General features: G+C 41.0%; 1 protein-coding gene across 2 annotated transcripts in view; it reads left to right on the top strand.

Annotated features, from left to right (window-relative positions):
* The window catches only part of Dock11 (dedicator of cytokinesis 11), a 185,553-nt gene that overhangs the window by 44,580 nt on the left and 124,462 nt on the right, over positions 1-16,511 (top strand). For both annotated transcript variants that reach the window (XM_027431983.2, XM_027431984.2), the window contains exons 2-6: positions 6,525-6,641; positions 6,726-6,815; positions 7,814-7,896; positions 8,992-9,061; positions 9,657-9,752. In XM_027431983.2, coding sequence (XP_027287784.1) covers positions 6,525-6,641; positions 6,726-6,815; positions 7,814-7,896; positions 8,992-9,061; positions 9,657-9,752 — 456 coding nt within the window. The remainder of the gene's footprint in view (positions 1-6,524; positions 6,642-6,725; positions 6,816-7,813; positions 7,897-8,991; positions 9,062-9,656; positions 9,753-16,511) is intronic.

The raw sequence follows: 16,511 nt of genomic DNA, 5'->3' as shown, positions 1-16,511 counted from the left end.
GTGCACCTGTACCGTCACACACGTGTGTCCACACTGGTGAACGGGCATGCACACATGAACTCACATAGATAGGAATAACAAACTGATAGTCTGATTTTCTGTGTGTGTGTGTGTGTGTGTGTGTGTGTGTGTGTGTGTGTGTGTGTGTGTGTATGTGTTCTGATAAGGACTTCCTGTGTCTAGCCTGGCCTCAAACTTATAATCTTCCTGCCTCAGCCTCCTGAGTGCTAGGACACCAGTTGCACCACCATTTCTGGCTTTCCTCTAGAGTTTATGAACAAAAGTAGAAATGCGGACGTGATCTGTGACTGCATATTCTCACACAATGAAAGCTTCTGATTGAAATGAATGCTAGTAGATGGATTCCTATGTTTTAATGTGCAAAGTGATTTGTGGCAGCATGTTACTAGATGCAGCACTGGCCGTTGGAAGGTAGATGATAGAGTTGTAGGAGCCAAGTGTGGCTTTAAGATAGCTTCTAAGATCAAGCATTGTGTCTTGGGTTAATCTGCCTTCCACACTAAGTTAGAAGCTTCTTAAGGGCAAGGACTGATTCTTTTTATGTCCAAACCACCTGGCCTAGCACGGAGTCTGGACCTTAGTAGGTAGGATCCAATAAATGTGTCACATACTGAACCTGCTTTGTTTGTTCTCCTGCCGGAAATTCCATGCCCCCAGTGGCCATTTTGAGTGCAGAATGTTATTTTAAGATATTCTCTGGAGAGAACACTAGAAACTGGTGTTGAGCGGTTTTCTAAGAGGAAGGGGGAGCTGAACGACAAGGGGGAATGCAGAAAGTTCCAAGTGAAGGGAATGGAGGAATGATGCGGCAGAGTGACTCACCTCTTTGGGCATGGTCCCTCTTTCTTCATACTGTCATCTTCCATTAAAAAAAAAAGTGTTCAGTGAGGCATAGCGCCTTATGCTTGTGATCCTGGCACTTGGGAGGATTGCCATGAGTTTGGGGCTGGCCCGGGATACCTAGTAGGTTCCAGGCCAGCCTGGACTACAGAGGAAGACCCTTTCTCTCTAAAACAACAACAAAGGAATGAAATCAAAGAATGCAGATGCCGCTGAAGCTATAGTCCTGTCCCAAAACTACAAAAACTGAAAACTTGTGGACACAATGATTGTCTTAAACCAGTTGTTGCCATGCCTCTTCTTGCACTGAAGCTAATGTGGTGGAAGGGGTGGAGCAGGTGGTGCAAGGAGGTTTGGAATTGGCCCCACGCCTTACTGCTAAGCTTTCTGCTCTCTCTCCCAATGCGATAAAGAAGGGATTCTAAGCAGCCAGTTCTCACTTTAGACTTGCAGAAGACACATTCTCTGAATTCTTTGTGAGAACTGGTTTCTAAAATAGAAGATTTACTGGTAAACTCATGACCTTTAGTGTAATACCTAAGCAGAAGTAAGTCAGGCTGATTTAGTAGTGTTTGTAGAGAAATACGAGGTTGTTTGTGTTCTAAATTTTATTATTGCTTCTTGTTGTTGTATACACGAGTGTTGTGTAGTGGGGGTTGTACACATGTGCCATGGTGTGCATGTGGAGTTCAGAGTACAGCTCTGTAGAGTAGGTTTTGCTTCTCCCACCTTGTGTAGGATCCCAGATCTAACGGAGGTAGTCAGGCTTCTGTGGCAAGTGCTTCATTCTCAGGCCCCTTTATTGTGTCTTGAATAGATTTCTGTTTATGGTTCTAATGATAATCTATGCAGACTTGCTTGCCATGTGTGCTTTGGGAGATACTCGGTGATTGCACTGTTAACTTCAGTGGCTGCACTGTCAACTAGAATGCAAGCATGCACATGTTTACATATTTTAGGATTACAGGCATGGTTTTGTATTTCGCACATGTATAGTTAAAATGATGAAAGATCCCCACAATGGATGCGTAAGAACTGCCACAGAGAAGAAGTTTCTAAGTTGTGATGCTGTGGATAGACCCTCAGTTGGGGTCCATTCTTTCCACTCATTTTGCCAAGAGGCATACTGCAGCTGAATCTATACTGATGACTTCCCGTTTCCCCTGTAATAGCAACGTTAAGATGTTCTCAGTTTGTGGGATTGTGCATTTCTTCCTAGTTTTAGGATTTACACATTGAAGGCCATTGAGAATTCCATTTAGGCAGCTTAAATAATCAAGAAAGATTCACATTTTTTTTTTTTACTAGAACAGGGTAAATTGAGGTTTATTTTCCTTTACAGGAGGCTCAGAAAACTTTTTTAAAAATAAATGCATCTCAATGGATATGTTTTAGGGCTGGGATTGAGCCCAGGTCTCATGTGGTGTTAGTCCAGGCAAGCTCCCCTACCACCAAGCTGCAGCTCCAGACTTAGTGAACATATTTGGTTTGAGGATTGTATACAAATACATTTGGCTTGTGAAACACTGACAAGAAAAGGGAAAGGATCAGGGGTTAGAAGTTGTAGTTTGGGGTTGCAGTATAGCTCAGTCCTAGAATGCTTGCCTGCCGTAAATGGGGTTCTATTTCCAACATGGCCAAAAGTAGAAAGAATCTGAGCTTGAATGGTAATAACGGTGAAACCGCTAATATTGACAGACACCCTCTGTCTGATATTAACACAATCGTCTGAGCCACTTCCCTCATGTATAAAGTGAGAAGGATATTAGCTGATGTGTGTCCTTGATGGACCTTTTGTGATATCAGTGCAATGCAGGTGCTAGTGCTTTCATAGTGTTGCAAAGTGATTTTTTAAATGAGCAGAATGACAACACAATACTAAGATCACTACCAGCAAGTTATTTCAAGGGAGCTTAGGGCTTAGTGCACGAGAACTTTGAGAGACAGATGGCTTTGTTTTCTTGACCCTGGTGAAAACTGAGTAGGTTCCAGATTGAGGTTGACTGTTTTCTTGTCACTCCATAGGAAGGCAAGACTGAAACAGTTGCTCCCTTCACTCCAGATTGTATAAATGCCTTTGCCTTTGTTTAACATGGTTACAGAATTGTATAGGTGCATGCAGTGGAGCCTTGTTAGAACTCGGATGATTAGTAAAGTCGTATTTATTATAATGCAGGTTTCTGGGGCTATAAAAAGCCTCGGTAGGCTAATCATTGTACAAACTAAAAGGATAAATAACAAACATGGAAGAAAATCCATATTCTCTCTCTCTCTCTCTCTCTCTCTCTCTCTATCTCTATCTCTATATCTCTCTCTCTCTCTCTGATCTCTCTATGTAGCCCTGGCTGGCCTGGATCTGATTATGGGTCAGGCTGGCCTTGAACTCATAGAAACCCACCTGCCTCTGCCTCCCAAGTGCTGGGATTAAGGTCATGCTTAGCTTTATTTTTTAAATTTAATTTGAAATATTTTATTGAATATTCATATATGTATATACTGTGTTTTGATCAAACCCACCCTCCCCCTTGAAAAATCTGTAGGTGTGGTGAGAACTTTTTGGTAACCATAGAAGTCTAACATAGAATCACACACACACACACACACACACACACACACACACACACACACACACACACACTCCAAAAACCAAAACAACAACAACAAAAAACAAACAAACTCAATAAAGGTTATGGTCTAGATTGCTGGGAAGAACCACCATTAAATCATAGAAATTCCCTAAGTCTGACCTTTTCCTTGGTTCTGATGACTTAATCCCATCAGAAGGGGAATATAGGGTTTCATGCCTTTTTTTCCTCATAGAGGTGAATCCTGCTTCACAGGTCTAGGTCTTCTGATAGGAGAGTGGTTCTCACCCTTCCTAATGCTTCAACCCTTTAATACAGTTCCTCAAGTTGTGGTGACCCCCAACCATAAAATTATTTTCATTGCTACTTTATAACTGTAATTAAGCTTCTGTTATGAATTGTAATGAAAATCCCTGCTATGCAGGATATCTGATAGGTGACCCCTACATAAAGGTCGTTTGATCCCAAAGGGATTGTGACCCACAGGTTGAGAACCACTATCTTAGGGAAAAGTGTTGTGGTACACAGAATAGTTCTCTAATTTTTCTGACATCTTGCTACCTTTGACAGAGGAAATAAGAGTGAAGACTCTGAATGTGAGGTTGAATCAGTTTGAAATGAAAAGTAAAACCTTTTTATGTAGCATGCACATATGACCTTTAAAACGTGGGTTTGGTTTTTTGAGACAGGGTTTCTGTCCTGAAACTCAATTTGTAGGCCAGGCTGACCTTGAACACACAGAGATCTGCCTGCCTCTGCCTCTTGAATGCTGGGATTAAACGTGTGCGCCACCACTGCCTGGCTGTGTGCTTACTTTTTTTTTTTTAAGTTGTAAGTTTTAATTGATTTCCATTATGGCAAATTGTTAAAATTTTTCTATTTTACAATTAATGTTGTTAGTCTCTTACTGTGCCAAATTTATAAATTAAAACTTTATCACAGGTATATTGTACATGTGGAAAATGGAACATATGGGGCTCACTGCTTCCCAGCTCTGATTGCCCACTGGGGGTTATGAAACATCCCTCAGATGAGGAGGTGCTGTACCAAATTCACAACAGTGATCTTATATTCTTGACAAACCATGTTTGTTAAAAACACAACAGGAAAAAATATAAATGTCTCTGAACACATCAGAAAAAAATGCCAACCTTTTGAAAAACTATGAGTTTAATTCCTGTCACTACACCAAATGTATCATGGCTTGTGTGCTTACTTTTTATTATTAGCTTTTTGTGTATAAGTGCTTTGCAACAGATGCATGCCTGGTGCCGAGGAAATGCTGAGCCTCTGTGTGGGTGTTGGGTCCTTAGCAAGAACAAGTACCCTTCATCACCATGCCATTCTCCAGCCCCGATATACTATATATTAAATCTGAAATTCCTTTATGCAGCTTCTATTAATACAAATTAAATACTTTCATTTAAATAATACATCCTTATTAGAAATTATTAACATATATTAACAATTAACACCTAATTGTTTAAACTGGCATGTGGAGACATGATTTTAACTGAGTCTGAATACCTCACAGTTCATTCCACAACTGTGCCTAGCAGGCACAGGTGTTTTAGGTGTTATGGTTATGGCAGCGAACAAATGAAAGCTTTTCCTTGGCTCTGAGGCTGAATCTCTCTGGAAGGGAAAATGGGGCTTTAGCTCTTTCTCCCTTTACTCCTCATAGAGATGAAGCTTGCTTCATAGGGCTGGATTTTCTATTGTGGGAAGCTCCCTGCCTTCGAATAGTCAGCGAGGTAAAAATAGATCACGGCATGTTCAGTGAAAGAAATGATAGGCAGGTGGGTAGTGGAATAATCCAAGTTCAAGACCTTGCACATTAATATTTCTGTGTATTTCTGAGTGAGGGAGAGACTGCATGAGAGAATGACTATAACTCTTTTCAGGTACAGACCTGGGCTTGTCTTTTACTCTGAAGCTAGGCAAATTATTTAACCTGAGTTAAGACCAGGACTTTCTCAACTGTAATGTGGGGGACAATTACACCTATTTCATAGGTTGTTAGGAGCATTGCACTGGAAAATATACAGGAAGTGTTTACCTACTGTATAGAAAGAGCTCAAGAGCTATTGGCAATTGATGGATGCTGAGCAAGGGAGAGTCCATTTTCAAGGACATAAGCCCTGAGAAGCCATCCATGCTCCCGGATGGTCCCACACCCATGCACATATAGGCAGCATTAAATACTCTGTGGAATTTTAAACAAGAAGTTGAGAGAGAAAAGCTGAGGGAAGTAGAAGAATTGGAAGGGAGAGTATGGGTGTGGACTTCATCAAAACACAGTATGTATGTGAATGACTACTAAATGCAATACTTGAAAAGAATCCAGTTGGTGATTTTATTATTATTACTCATCTTACTATGTTATATTATGATTTCTCAGCTTTATTGACCCCATTCCTTGTAACATGAGCCTCAGACTGTTGCCCTACTATCCCTGGCCAGCTCACTTAGATGTCCTACAGGAGTTCGGACTTTGCCTCCTGGAACCTCACCCTTTTAGGCCCTGTCAGCAGGATCAAGCATCTCCAGGCCTCATGCTTGCTCTAGCAAAGCTGGAATGTAATACACTTGCTCTTTAGATTGTGTATCTGGCATAGAGGGTGCTTGGGTGTTGAGATTTTCTCCCCTTTAGTTACCCAGCAAATAGTGCACGCTCACTAAATGACTAGCAGGCTTTTAAATATTCCATTTCTGTTTGACTTCAAACATACAGATATGGATATATCTATATATCCATATCTGTATAGATATAGATATCTGTATATATATGGTGCTATTTCCTTAGAATTCTTTTTTAAAAATTCATTTTATGTGCATTGGTGTGAAAGTGTCAGATCCCCTGGAACTGGAGTTACAGACAATTATGAGCTGCCATGGGGATTCTGGGAATTGAACCCAGGTCCTCTGGAAGGGCAGCTACTGTTCTTAACCACTGAGCCATCTCTCCAGCCCAATAGCCCCTTTTTTGTTATATAGAGTATCTTTCCTACACAAAGAAGAATTTCCCTCTTCTGGGAGTCTGACAGTAACAATTTATGTCTTTGGTCTCTTACAAAGGAAAAGGCCAAGGTAGTTGAACCCCTGGACTACGAGAATGTTATCACACAACGGAAAACGCAGATTTACAGCGATCCCCTCAGAGATCTGCTTATGTTCCCCATGGAAGACATATCTGTGAGTTCACAAGCACTTTTTAGAAGAATAAGCTCTTTATTTTCCAAGCCACTTCTTAGAGCCAAAATGCGATTTGTTTTCTAGATTTCAGTGATTGGTCGTCAGCGCAGAACAGTGCAGTCTACTGTACCAGAAGATGCTGAAAAGAGGGCCCAGAGCTTATTTGTCAAAGAGGTAAGGTGATCAATGGTTAGCCAAAGAACTTGTCTTTGATTTTTATTTAATTCTTTTATTATTTGTGTGTGTGTGTGTATGTTGTGTGTGCGCGTATGTGTATGCCTGCGTGAGTTTATGTGTGCTATGTGTGTGCAGGTACCCATAGAGGCCACAAAAATCCATTGGATCCCTTGAAACTAGAGGTATAGATAAATCACTTGATATTGGTCCTGAGAACTGAACCCAGATCCTGTGCAAGATCACTGTATGCTCTTAACTGCTGAGACATCTCTGCAGCCACCTATCATGTTTTTGGTATGAAAAATAGCTATATATATATGAATTTCAAATTTTATCAATTATTGAAAATAATTTTCCTTTATTATGAATGGGAAATAAAATTGCAAAGTTTAACCTGTGTAACGGGTCTGTGTGATGTTATGGTAAAACTTAAACATGAGTAGTGCATGATTTTGTTGTCATTTGTTTGTTTGTATTTTTCTTTTAGATTTGAGAGTTAGTTGTTGAGGAACTTGAAGTCATAGTTTTCAACAGGACATATGAATTAGGGCTTGTTGTCAATTGTACTAAAGAATCACACGTGATCCCCAAAGCAAGATCCCCATACCAGCATTTTCCAATTCACTTTAAAAAGTCTGTCAGAGCCGGGTGTTGGTGGCGCTCGCCTTTAATCCCAGCACTTGGGAGGCAGAGGCATGTGGATCTCTGTGAGTTCAAGGCCAGCCTGGTCTACAGAATTACACAGAGAAGCTCTGTCTCAAAAAATCAAAAAGATAAAAAGAAAAAAGTAAAAAGACTGTCAGTAATTCTCCAGACTCTGTCTTGTGTGTTTGAGACAAGGATTTGCTATGCAGCCTAGGCTGGCTCGAATTCACTATCCTCATTCCTCAGGTGTCAGAAGTGTGCCACTGTCGTCAGCTCTGCCAGACTTTCAAAAAATATTTCTTTGCATTCTTTTCGTATGTTTAAAATGAATGATTCCTATCTTCTTATAGTGTATTAAGACCTACAGCACAGACTGGCATGTGGTAAACTACAAGTACGAAGACTTCTCTGGGGACTTTCGGATGTTGCCATGGTAAGTTTTGAAGTCAAAGGGAGCAGAAGAATTAGTATTACAATCATTATCATCATTGTTATTATTTGGCTTTTGATAATCCTCTTCTGAAACCCTTGTTATAGTTTATAATAAACCAAACTTCACACAACAGCACATTTGGCTTGTGCAATATTTTGACTAGTCGAGTGTGTTTTAACTTTGCTTACTGACACTCTTCCCGATATGTGTGAGCTCACATACTTGGTGCATCCATATAGATCACAGAATAATCTTTAGTTCATTCTGGAAAATATAGGAACCTTTTTCCAGTGGTGTCAGGGAAGAAGTCAGAAGCTATTTGATCAGCTTGACATATGCTGATGATATCCCTTTCGGGGGGGGGGTATTTCTGTCAGTGAGGTTGAAAAAATGTCTCATGTCTGGAGAATACTGATCCAGGGGTCGTGGTTTGCCATCTTTCTGCCATTTAATAACTGGCTAGGTCGGACCCAACCAATCAACCTGTTGGAGCTCTCCCATCTCCTCCATTGCTCCATTGTGTGACTGTGGGTCTCACAGCATTTCATCTAGTAAACATGAGAAAAAAATGGAAGGAGAAAGAAGATATTTGTGCAGCCCTGTATAGCTTTCAAAAACATTTTCCCAGCAAAGAAACTACTAACATTAGCAGTCCAGGTTCCCAACGCAAACAAATGGGAGAGTCAGAAAGCCACAGTGTTGCTTTCTGACCTGTGAAAAGATAAAGTTCTGCCACTGCTAGCAGTCCTGGCCCACGTTCCTTAGCAACTTCTGCTCTCCTTGACTCCTATCTGGTCTCTGTTTTATCTTAGCAGCTGGCTGCATACGTGGGAGTCCTTATATACAAATAATGCAGGGCCGAGGAGGTAGCTTAGTCAGGAGTTCTTGCTTAGCAAAAATCAAACAAGCAAACAGAAGCTGTGCATGTTTACTTAGGAGTCAGGTCTACATTTGGGAAGAAGAGAGTACTTTTCCATCTCTCCTTTTGCATTTTCTTGTTTTCCAAAGAATGAAGTCAACTTATTTAGCTTTTGTTTATTGGTGATGGTTATGGATTGTGTTCAGTGTCTAAAGTAATTTTCTTTGAATTTTCAGCAAATCTCTGAGACCGGAAAAGATCCCTAATCATGTGTTTGAGATTGATGAAGACTGTGACAAAGATGAGGTAATGACTGGGTTAGCTGTATGCCTTTCTTTAAGGCCACTTCTGCTGAAAGGATCCCAAAGGGGCTTCCATGAAGAAAGATGCTGGAGCAAGTGGTTCTGTGGCCAGATCGCTAACCAATGAGTGTTTTTCTAATTTAAAAAAGCTTACATTTCCAAATGAGGTTTAGAAAATCTCCAGAGAAATGGGCAGGGATATGTATATAAATATGTTCTCTTGCCTGTGGAATAGGCTTATAGAGTTACTTCTCTAGTGTTGGGTATGTGGTATGGTGATTTCCTGTGGACTTGCCTGCTTGGTACATCCTTCTTGGGACAGATGGTCTGGATGTCTGTGACATGTCAACGTATAGTTTTGACTGTTTGCATAACAAGAAGACTTTCTTAAAAGGCAACTTGGACACTTCAGTAACTATTGCATGCCTACTGTGTTTATACCACTGGGCCTTTCATTCTATAGACAATAATATTTATGGGAGCAATATGTTTTTGGTTAATTAGGAAATGGGAATAGGGCTAGTTCTGGGTCTACTAGTGTTGATTAAATAAGTGGTTGGCTGATTGCTATTTTACTGATGGCTTTTATCATGTTTCAGGATTCATCTTCTTTATGCTCTCAGAAGGGTGGTGTGATAAAACAAGGTTGGCTGCATAAAGCAAACGTTAATAGCACCATCACAGTAACCATGAAGGTAGGAAGTAGTTACTATATTATTCCATCATTTGGAGTATATTGACTTGTATAATGAATCTGGAGAAATGTTTATTTTCTAATGAACCCTCATAAAATCTTTTGTTTCAAGTTAACATGTAGAGTAATAGGTTTCATTATGGCTTTTTAAAAAATACATATGTTGCTATATTTTGTTCTTATTTGCTCCCCTACCAATATAACCCCACATTTAATGAAATAATTTTTAAAATAACTTTAGCTTTTTAAAGACATGTAATGAAGTTCTTATTGTCTGAATAAGGGAGCTTAAGGAAGTTGTCATTTGAATGGAGAAAATAGCTTTGCAGAAACAGGTGTCAGAGGATCCTATGTGGAAAGGTATTTTATGAATGAATTTGTGGCTTATTAAATACTAGTGAGTGTGAGAAACATATAGATATGTAAGATAGGGAGTCCCTTGTGTCCAGCAGCTTCATAATTATGTTGGAAACATACCACAATAATTCCTACATAAAACAGTGCCTTAGGGTGGTCAGAAGAGCCTAGTTAGAAAATGGAGTAGTTTGACAACATAGTGAACTTCTGTAAGGGACTTGTAGGAGACAAAGACCAAGAACACTGAAAGGGACAAAGTACCACACAGAGCTTTGGATGCCTTGCTGAGCTTGGATTTTGTTTGGGAGGCAGTGAAGAGCCATTACAATCCAGAGAAAGTACAAATGAGGTTCTCAGAGGAGAAACAAATTATTCTATGATACCAAATATAAGTGTTTGTTCAGATATTCAATATAAGATCATGTGGTTTACTGAGGATGATTCACAGTTCCATTAAGTATTGAAGGTCATTCCAGCTTTTGAATAGCCTGAAAGCAGAAACCATGGGTGTCTACCAAAGGAAGACTCAAATTTTATCTTAATTTAATATTTTGCCTGCTGCTTCCCTTTAGTGGCCATGTCCTGTTCTCACTTTCATTTCCCGGTCCCTAAGATAATGGATCCAAGTTGTAGGGTATTTCTTGTGTATCTGATGCATCTGACAATGGGATTTTTTTCTCATGTGAGATAAGAAGAGAATCCATCTACTGGGGGCTCAATATGTGCCAAGCACCATACCAAGTTTTTTTGCATCTCATTTTTATATTCTGCATTTGACTTGCATGGCAGCCTCATGAAATAGGCACTGTTATTATTATTCTTAGGTTACAGATATGGTAAATTAGGCATAGAGAACTCTGATGGCTAAGCAGAGCTCCAGGGCTGGGGATATGGCTCGGTGGGTAAGGTGTTTGCCATGCAAGCATGGGGGTCCAAGTTTAGATCCCTAGTACTCACATAAACAAAAAAGATGGGAAATATTCCATTCAGCTGTAATCACAACACTTGGGATGCTGAGACAGGTGGATCATGGGCTTGCAGGCCAGCAAGTCAAATGAAACAGTGAGCGCCAGCTTTCCTGAGAGACGTTGTCTCAGAAAATAAAGTGGAAAGTGGTGCAGGATGATACTCAATGTTGACCGCTAGCCTCTGTTTGTGAATGCACAGGGGAATACACCAGAACATGCATGTCCATATGTGTGTGTACCACACATATAAGTCAAAGAAAAGAAAAACAGCCCCAAGTTTTTAGATGTAGGATTTGTATGTCTGTCCTCTTGGCCAGTACATTGTTGTTCTCATTAGCTGAGTGACTGTTCAGATGCATACGAGTGAAAGTTTTTTTTTTTTTTTTTTTTGGTTTTTCGAGACAGGGTTTCTCTGTGGCTTTGGAGGCTGTCCTGGAGCTAGCTCTTGTAGACCAGGCTGGTCTCGAACTCACAGAGATCCACCTGCCTCTCTGCCTCCTGAGTGCTGAGATTAAAGGCGTGAGCCACCAACGACCCGGCACGAGTCAAAGTTTTAACTCTGTGGAGATTGTTGGAAAATGCTTCTAGGGTTTTACCCATTTGAAAAAGATACATAACATACATACTGGTGGGTTACTATGTGAACTTCCAATACATGTATAATGCATAATGAACGATGAATAGATCAGGGTCATTGGCACATGCACCAGCCTAAATATTCATGTGTGTGTGTGTGCGCGTGCGCGCGCGCGCGCGCACTTGCTCACACGCGCGTGCACCCGCGAGCGTATGTGTGTGCGTGTTTTGGAAGCATTTGAAATAATCTTTACTAACTATTTGAAATATATGATTAATTGTTGCCAGCTGTACTCTACTGATCCATAGAAATTATTCCCCTCGTCTGACTATACCCCTGTGTGCTATAGATTAGACTATAGATTAGATTAACATTCTCAAAATATTAAACTGTTTAACTTGTACCTTAGATTTAGCACAGCACTGAGGAAATATGCTATGTAGAAAGTTAGATTCATAAGACTTTGGTAAGAAATTAGTGTTCACTAAGCAGTTCACCACAAGACTTTTATTTAGGTGAAAGATTCAGTTGCTTGTAAAAAAAAGTTCATGGTTTGTACCTTCTTTCATAATTTTTAAAATACACGTCAATGTGGTCGCAAGACTAACGAATCCCCAAAGATGTCCTAATCCCTGGAACCTATAAATGTTTGCTTACTGACACAAGGGAATTCAAACTGCTAATAAGCCAATAGGGAGACCATTTTGATTTATCCGGGCAGGGCCAGAATGAGCACAGAGATCCTGATATGTGAAAGAGAGAGGGAGACAGGAAAGGAGAGACGGAAGGAAACATGTGAGCAGAATTAGGGTCAGAGGGAGATGCTATGTGGCTAACTTTGAAGCTGGAGAAAAGGAGTCATGGCCCAAAGGTGATGGGCATCCTCTAGAAGGTAAAAAGAAAGCAAAAATGGACCCTTCCCTACATAGACCAATTAGACTTCTAACCTACAGAACCATAATGTAATAAATCTAAGTTGTTTCAAGCCATCACGTTTGGAGTAATTTATTATGGCACTAGAAAACTAGTACAGTCAGCCAAAGATTGATTGTTCAGCTTGGCTGTTATCTATCTCTGAGGCTGAAAACTCCCACACTTACAGGGGCCAGGGAGGAGCCATAAATTTATGGAGAGGATGGTAGATCTGAGGTAACCTGGTGACCACATGGGGGAGGTGAAGAGGTCAGTTGCTACTTCTTGTCAGCAAACATTGCCCTGTCCTGTTGAGCTAAGTTCTTTGCTTTGTCCCTTTTTCCCCAGTTGCTCATATTTTCACCTCTCTTTTCTTTCACTTCTCTCCTCTCTCTCTTTCTCTCCACCTCCCTGTCTTTCCCTTCCTCACTCCTTCCTCTGCCCTCTCTCCACCTTCCCTTTCTCTGTGAAATACAATTTTTTATCTAATTCTTTTCCTTCTGTCTGTTATTTTGGAGATAGGGTCTTATGTATCCCAAGCTACCCTCAAACTTGCTATGTAGCTGAGGTTGAACGTGAATTTCTGGTCCTCCTGCCTCCAAGCATAGGGATGGAACCCGGGGTTTTATGCATGCTAGGCACACACACTATCAAATGAGTTGCACCTCTAGCCTGTTGTTTCTTCTTAAAACCTCTACAAAACGGTAGACAAAGGAAACAACAATAACAACAAAAAAGAAGACAAATCAGTTACATATCTTTTAACAAAATCATTTTGAAATATAAGGGCTATGGTGAGGTTTCGGAGTTTTTTCTGGTTATAGGATTCATTTGCTGTTACCTTCCTCTACTATGGATCGGAGATCTCTATTTGGAACTTTGTTGTTGTTGTTGTTGTTTGTTTGTTTTTCAAGACAGGGTTTCTCTGTGTAGCCCTGGCTGTCCTGGGAGTAACTCTGTACACCAGGCCGGCCTTCAACTCATAGAAATCCACCTGCCTCTGCCTCTCGAGTTCTGGGATTAAAGACGTGTGCCACCACTGTAGAATTTTGCACATTAAGCATATATCCTGTACTCTCTGCTTTCAGCTCTTAAGTCAAAGCAATACTATTGTATTTGGGTGTCTGCCAAACGTAAAATGGACATGAGAGGAAGTATCAGCCAGAACTTACTGAGAGATTTTGCCAAGATTTCTCTATCCTGTATAGAATGAAGCATTTAAATGATTGTTCTATTGTGCACTTCGATATTCATGGGCTTAGTTGCACCTGGAGTGTTTCCTAGTATTGTTTTATTCTGTTCGCTTTCTCTAGGAACAGAGGGGCTATGAGGATGTGTAGCAAAGGACTGGAAATGATAGTGGTCTTGAAGTTGCTAAATGAGGGGTCCTGTCCTGGGAAGCCAAGCCATACCAGAGCGTAGACCTTGAAAACTTAGGTGCCCTGTCACAGGGTGGGGAGAAGTACTTCTGAAGTTTGCATTGGTTTGGGCATAAGAAGAAACTAGGTGCCCATGGGTTAACTGAGCCCTTTGCAGTAGCAGAGACAGGGGGCTGGAGAGATGGCTCAGAGGTTAAGAGCACTGGCTGCTCTTCCAGAGGTCCTGAGTTCAATTCCCTGCAACCACATGGTGGCTCACAACCACCTTGAATGAGATCTGGTGCCCTCTTCTGATGTGCAGTAGCAGAGATAGATGAATAACTAGAGCCAAAGGATTAGAGGTGTGCTGGAAGGACATTTTCTTTTTGTTTCTAATATGCTAATCTTCAAAATAAAGACTGATAATCAATCTCATAAGCAAACAGGAAGATGTCTCAGGTATGCATGCTGTCATCTAAGTAATTGCCCCTGTTCTTGGGGTAGGTTTATCCTGGGTGCATCCCGAGTTCCAAACCTGATGGGGCCTCATGCTTCACTGGTGCGAAGTAGTGGGAGCTTCAGCAACCAGCACCACAGCGTCCGAGCTTCAGAAATGACCCCAGCGAATCTTTTCTTATCAGCAAATTCATGCTTTGAGAGTCTTTGCTAACTCCCGCAGCCAGGAAGCTGCCTCAGAAGGCTATAGATATTAATCATGAGTCATTGGCAAATAACAGCCCATGGAAGCCAAGCTTCTTTCTACGTATTTTTATTTGAGTCTCCATGATGGGCCATGGCTTGACACCAGTTTGTATATCCCTTTGTGGCTGGCAATGTGCCTCTTCAATCAGGTTATGTATTCAATTTCTTTTTTTAAATAATCATTTTAAAACATACAAACCAAAAAATATGAATTAAAATATTCTGTTGGAGTAGCTGGGCCTGTGGCACTGGCTTGTAATCCCAGCACTCATAAGCTTGCAGTAGGTGGGTAGAGTCAAGGCCAGCCTGGGCTATATAGTGAAATGATGCCTTGGACAACCAAACCAAGAGCACTGTGTAGAAGCTGTCCTTTAAGATGTTTAAAATTATGTCCAGTAAGTGAAGCTTTTTAAAAAAAATAAACAAGTCTGAGTCTTTCTCCTAGACCTTTGAGTTGTCAGGAGTAAGAGAGTCAAAGAGCAAGGAAAGGAAAAAAAACTAGAATCATGACTGAAGATGTAAAAGGAAAACGAAAAAGGATCAGAAGTTGCCCAGCTTCGTCCAGTTCATCTAGGAAAGGAACCAGAAGACTGTTTCATTTATGTGACCATCTGAGCAAGCAACCATGCAGCCTAATGCAATATCAGCAACACAGCCAATGCAATTGCTTCATGGACTACTTTGAAACATTAAACCTCCTCTGGTGCCTGCCAGAACTCTGCCAGGGCATTCCATTATATTTTCCCCAGTGTACTGTACCCCCTCCCCCGCCTATCCAGAACAGTTAAGTTATAGTCAGTACCGTTACACTCACTGCAGTCGCCATTATCTCCCCCACAGTGCTTTCTGGGTAACCTCATTATCCACCAACACAGTATCCTTGAGACATCCAGGCTATGAAAGAGCTGCTAACAATATATCTAGCTTCACGGGGAAGCACAGTCACTTCACAGTGCCCAAGCACTTCCTCTCCCTGAAGAGGATGCTGGCCTCATACAGCTATTGCAAAGGCACTGATTGTTGTCTGGGTACAGTGACCATTTCTTATCCAGCACTTGTAAGTTGCCTTGTTGTCAGCAGCCACGTTAAGACAGGACCAGCTTTATTATAGTGGGCCATTTCCTCAGTGTGTGCTTTCTAGTTAGTGAGACCCCATCCCATCCCCCCATTCCAGTTCCTGGAAAAGGACTGGAAAGAAGCCTAAGATAATCATAGAGAATACAGGATCGCTTAGGCGGAGACTAGTCCTGAGAGGAGCTTATTCGGTTGCACTCTTTCCCAAGTAGCTGCTAGAGACATCTGCTTTATTCAACTTGTTCTTTATCACTGAGAAAAAATTAATGTGGACTAGATAGCTGTGCTATCGGGCATGACCTTCCCCTGGTATTTAGAACTATTTTTCCTAAGGAATATAATGATATATGGAATAAGGAAAAAATTTGATCTTGAGGGCGGTCTTTAGTTTAAAAGAGTTGCACATTCTTGGCTAAGCCTCGGGACACCCACCTTTGTGCATCTTCTTGGCTCAGTTTGATCACATTCCTTAGTCGCTCTACTCCCCATTCGCAGCAATTAAATGTTGAAGTGCCTTGCTGTGTTATCGGGGTTGCAAGTTCAACTGCCTGATGTATGACTCACTTCTGGTGCCCTTTCTTTTTTTCCCCCACAAAAGAGAGCTATTTGTTACACATCCAGAGTCCAGAAGTCCTTATTACTCTTTGACTGTTAAAGGAGAATTCTTTTCTTGGTAGGGGGAGAACAGGAAATCAAAAGAGGATTTCATCCAAGAAAGCACATACAATGTGAAAGCAATTGCTGGGAGTTCAAGGTCACTGTGTGTATTGGAACAAGAGGAGGATAAGACCTATTATTTTTGACTTTTTCTC

This window comes from Cricetulus griseus, chromosome X (genome assembly GCF_003668045.3).
Source record: "Cricetulus griseus strain 17A/GY chromosome X, alternate assembly CriGri-PICRH-1.0, whole genome shotgun sequence".
NCBI lineage: Eukaryota > Metazoa > Chordata > Mammalia > Rodentia > Cricetidae > Cricetulus > Cricetulus griseus.
This window is presented reverse-complemented; position numbering and strand designations above follow the sequence as displayed.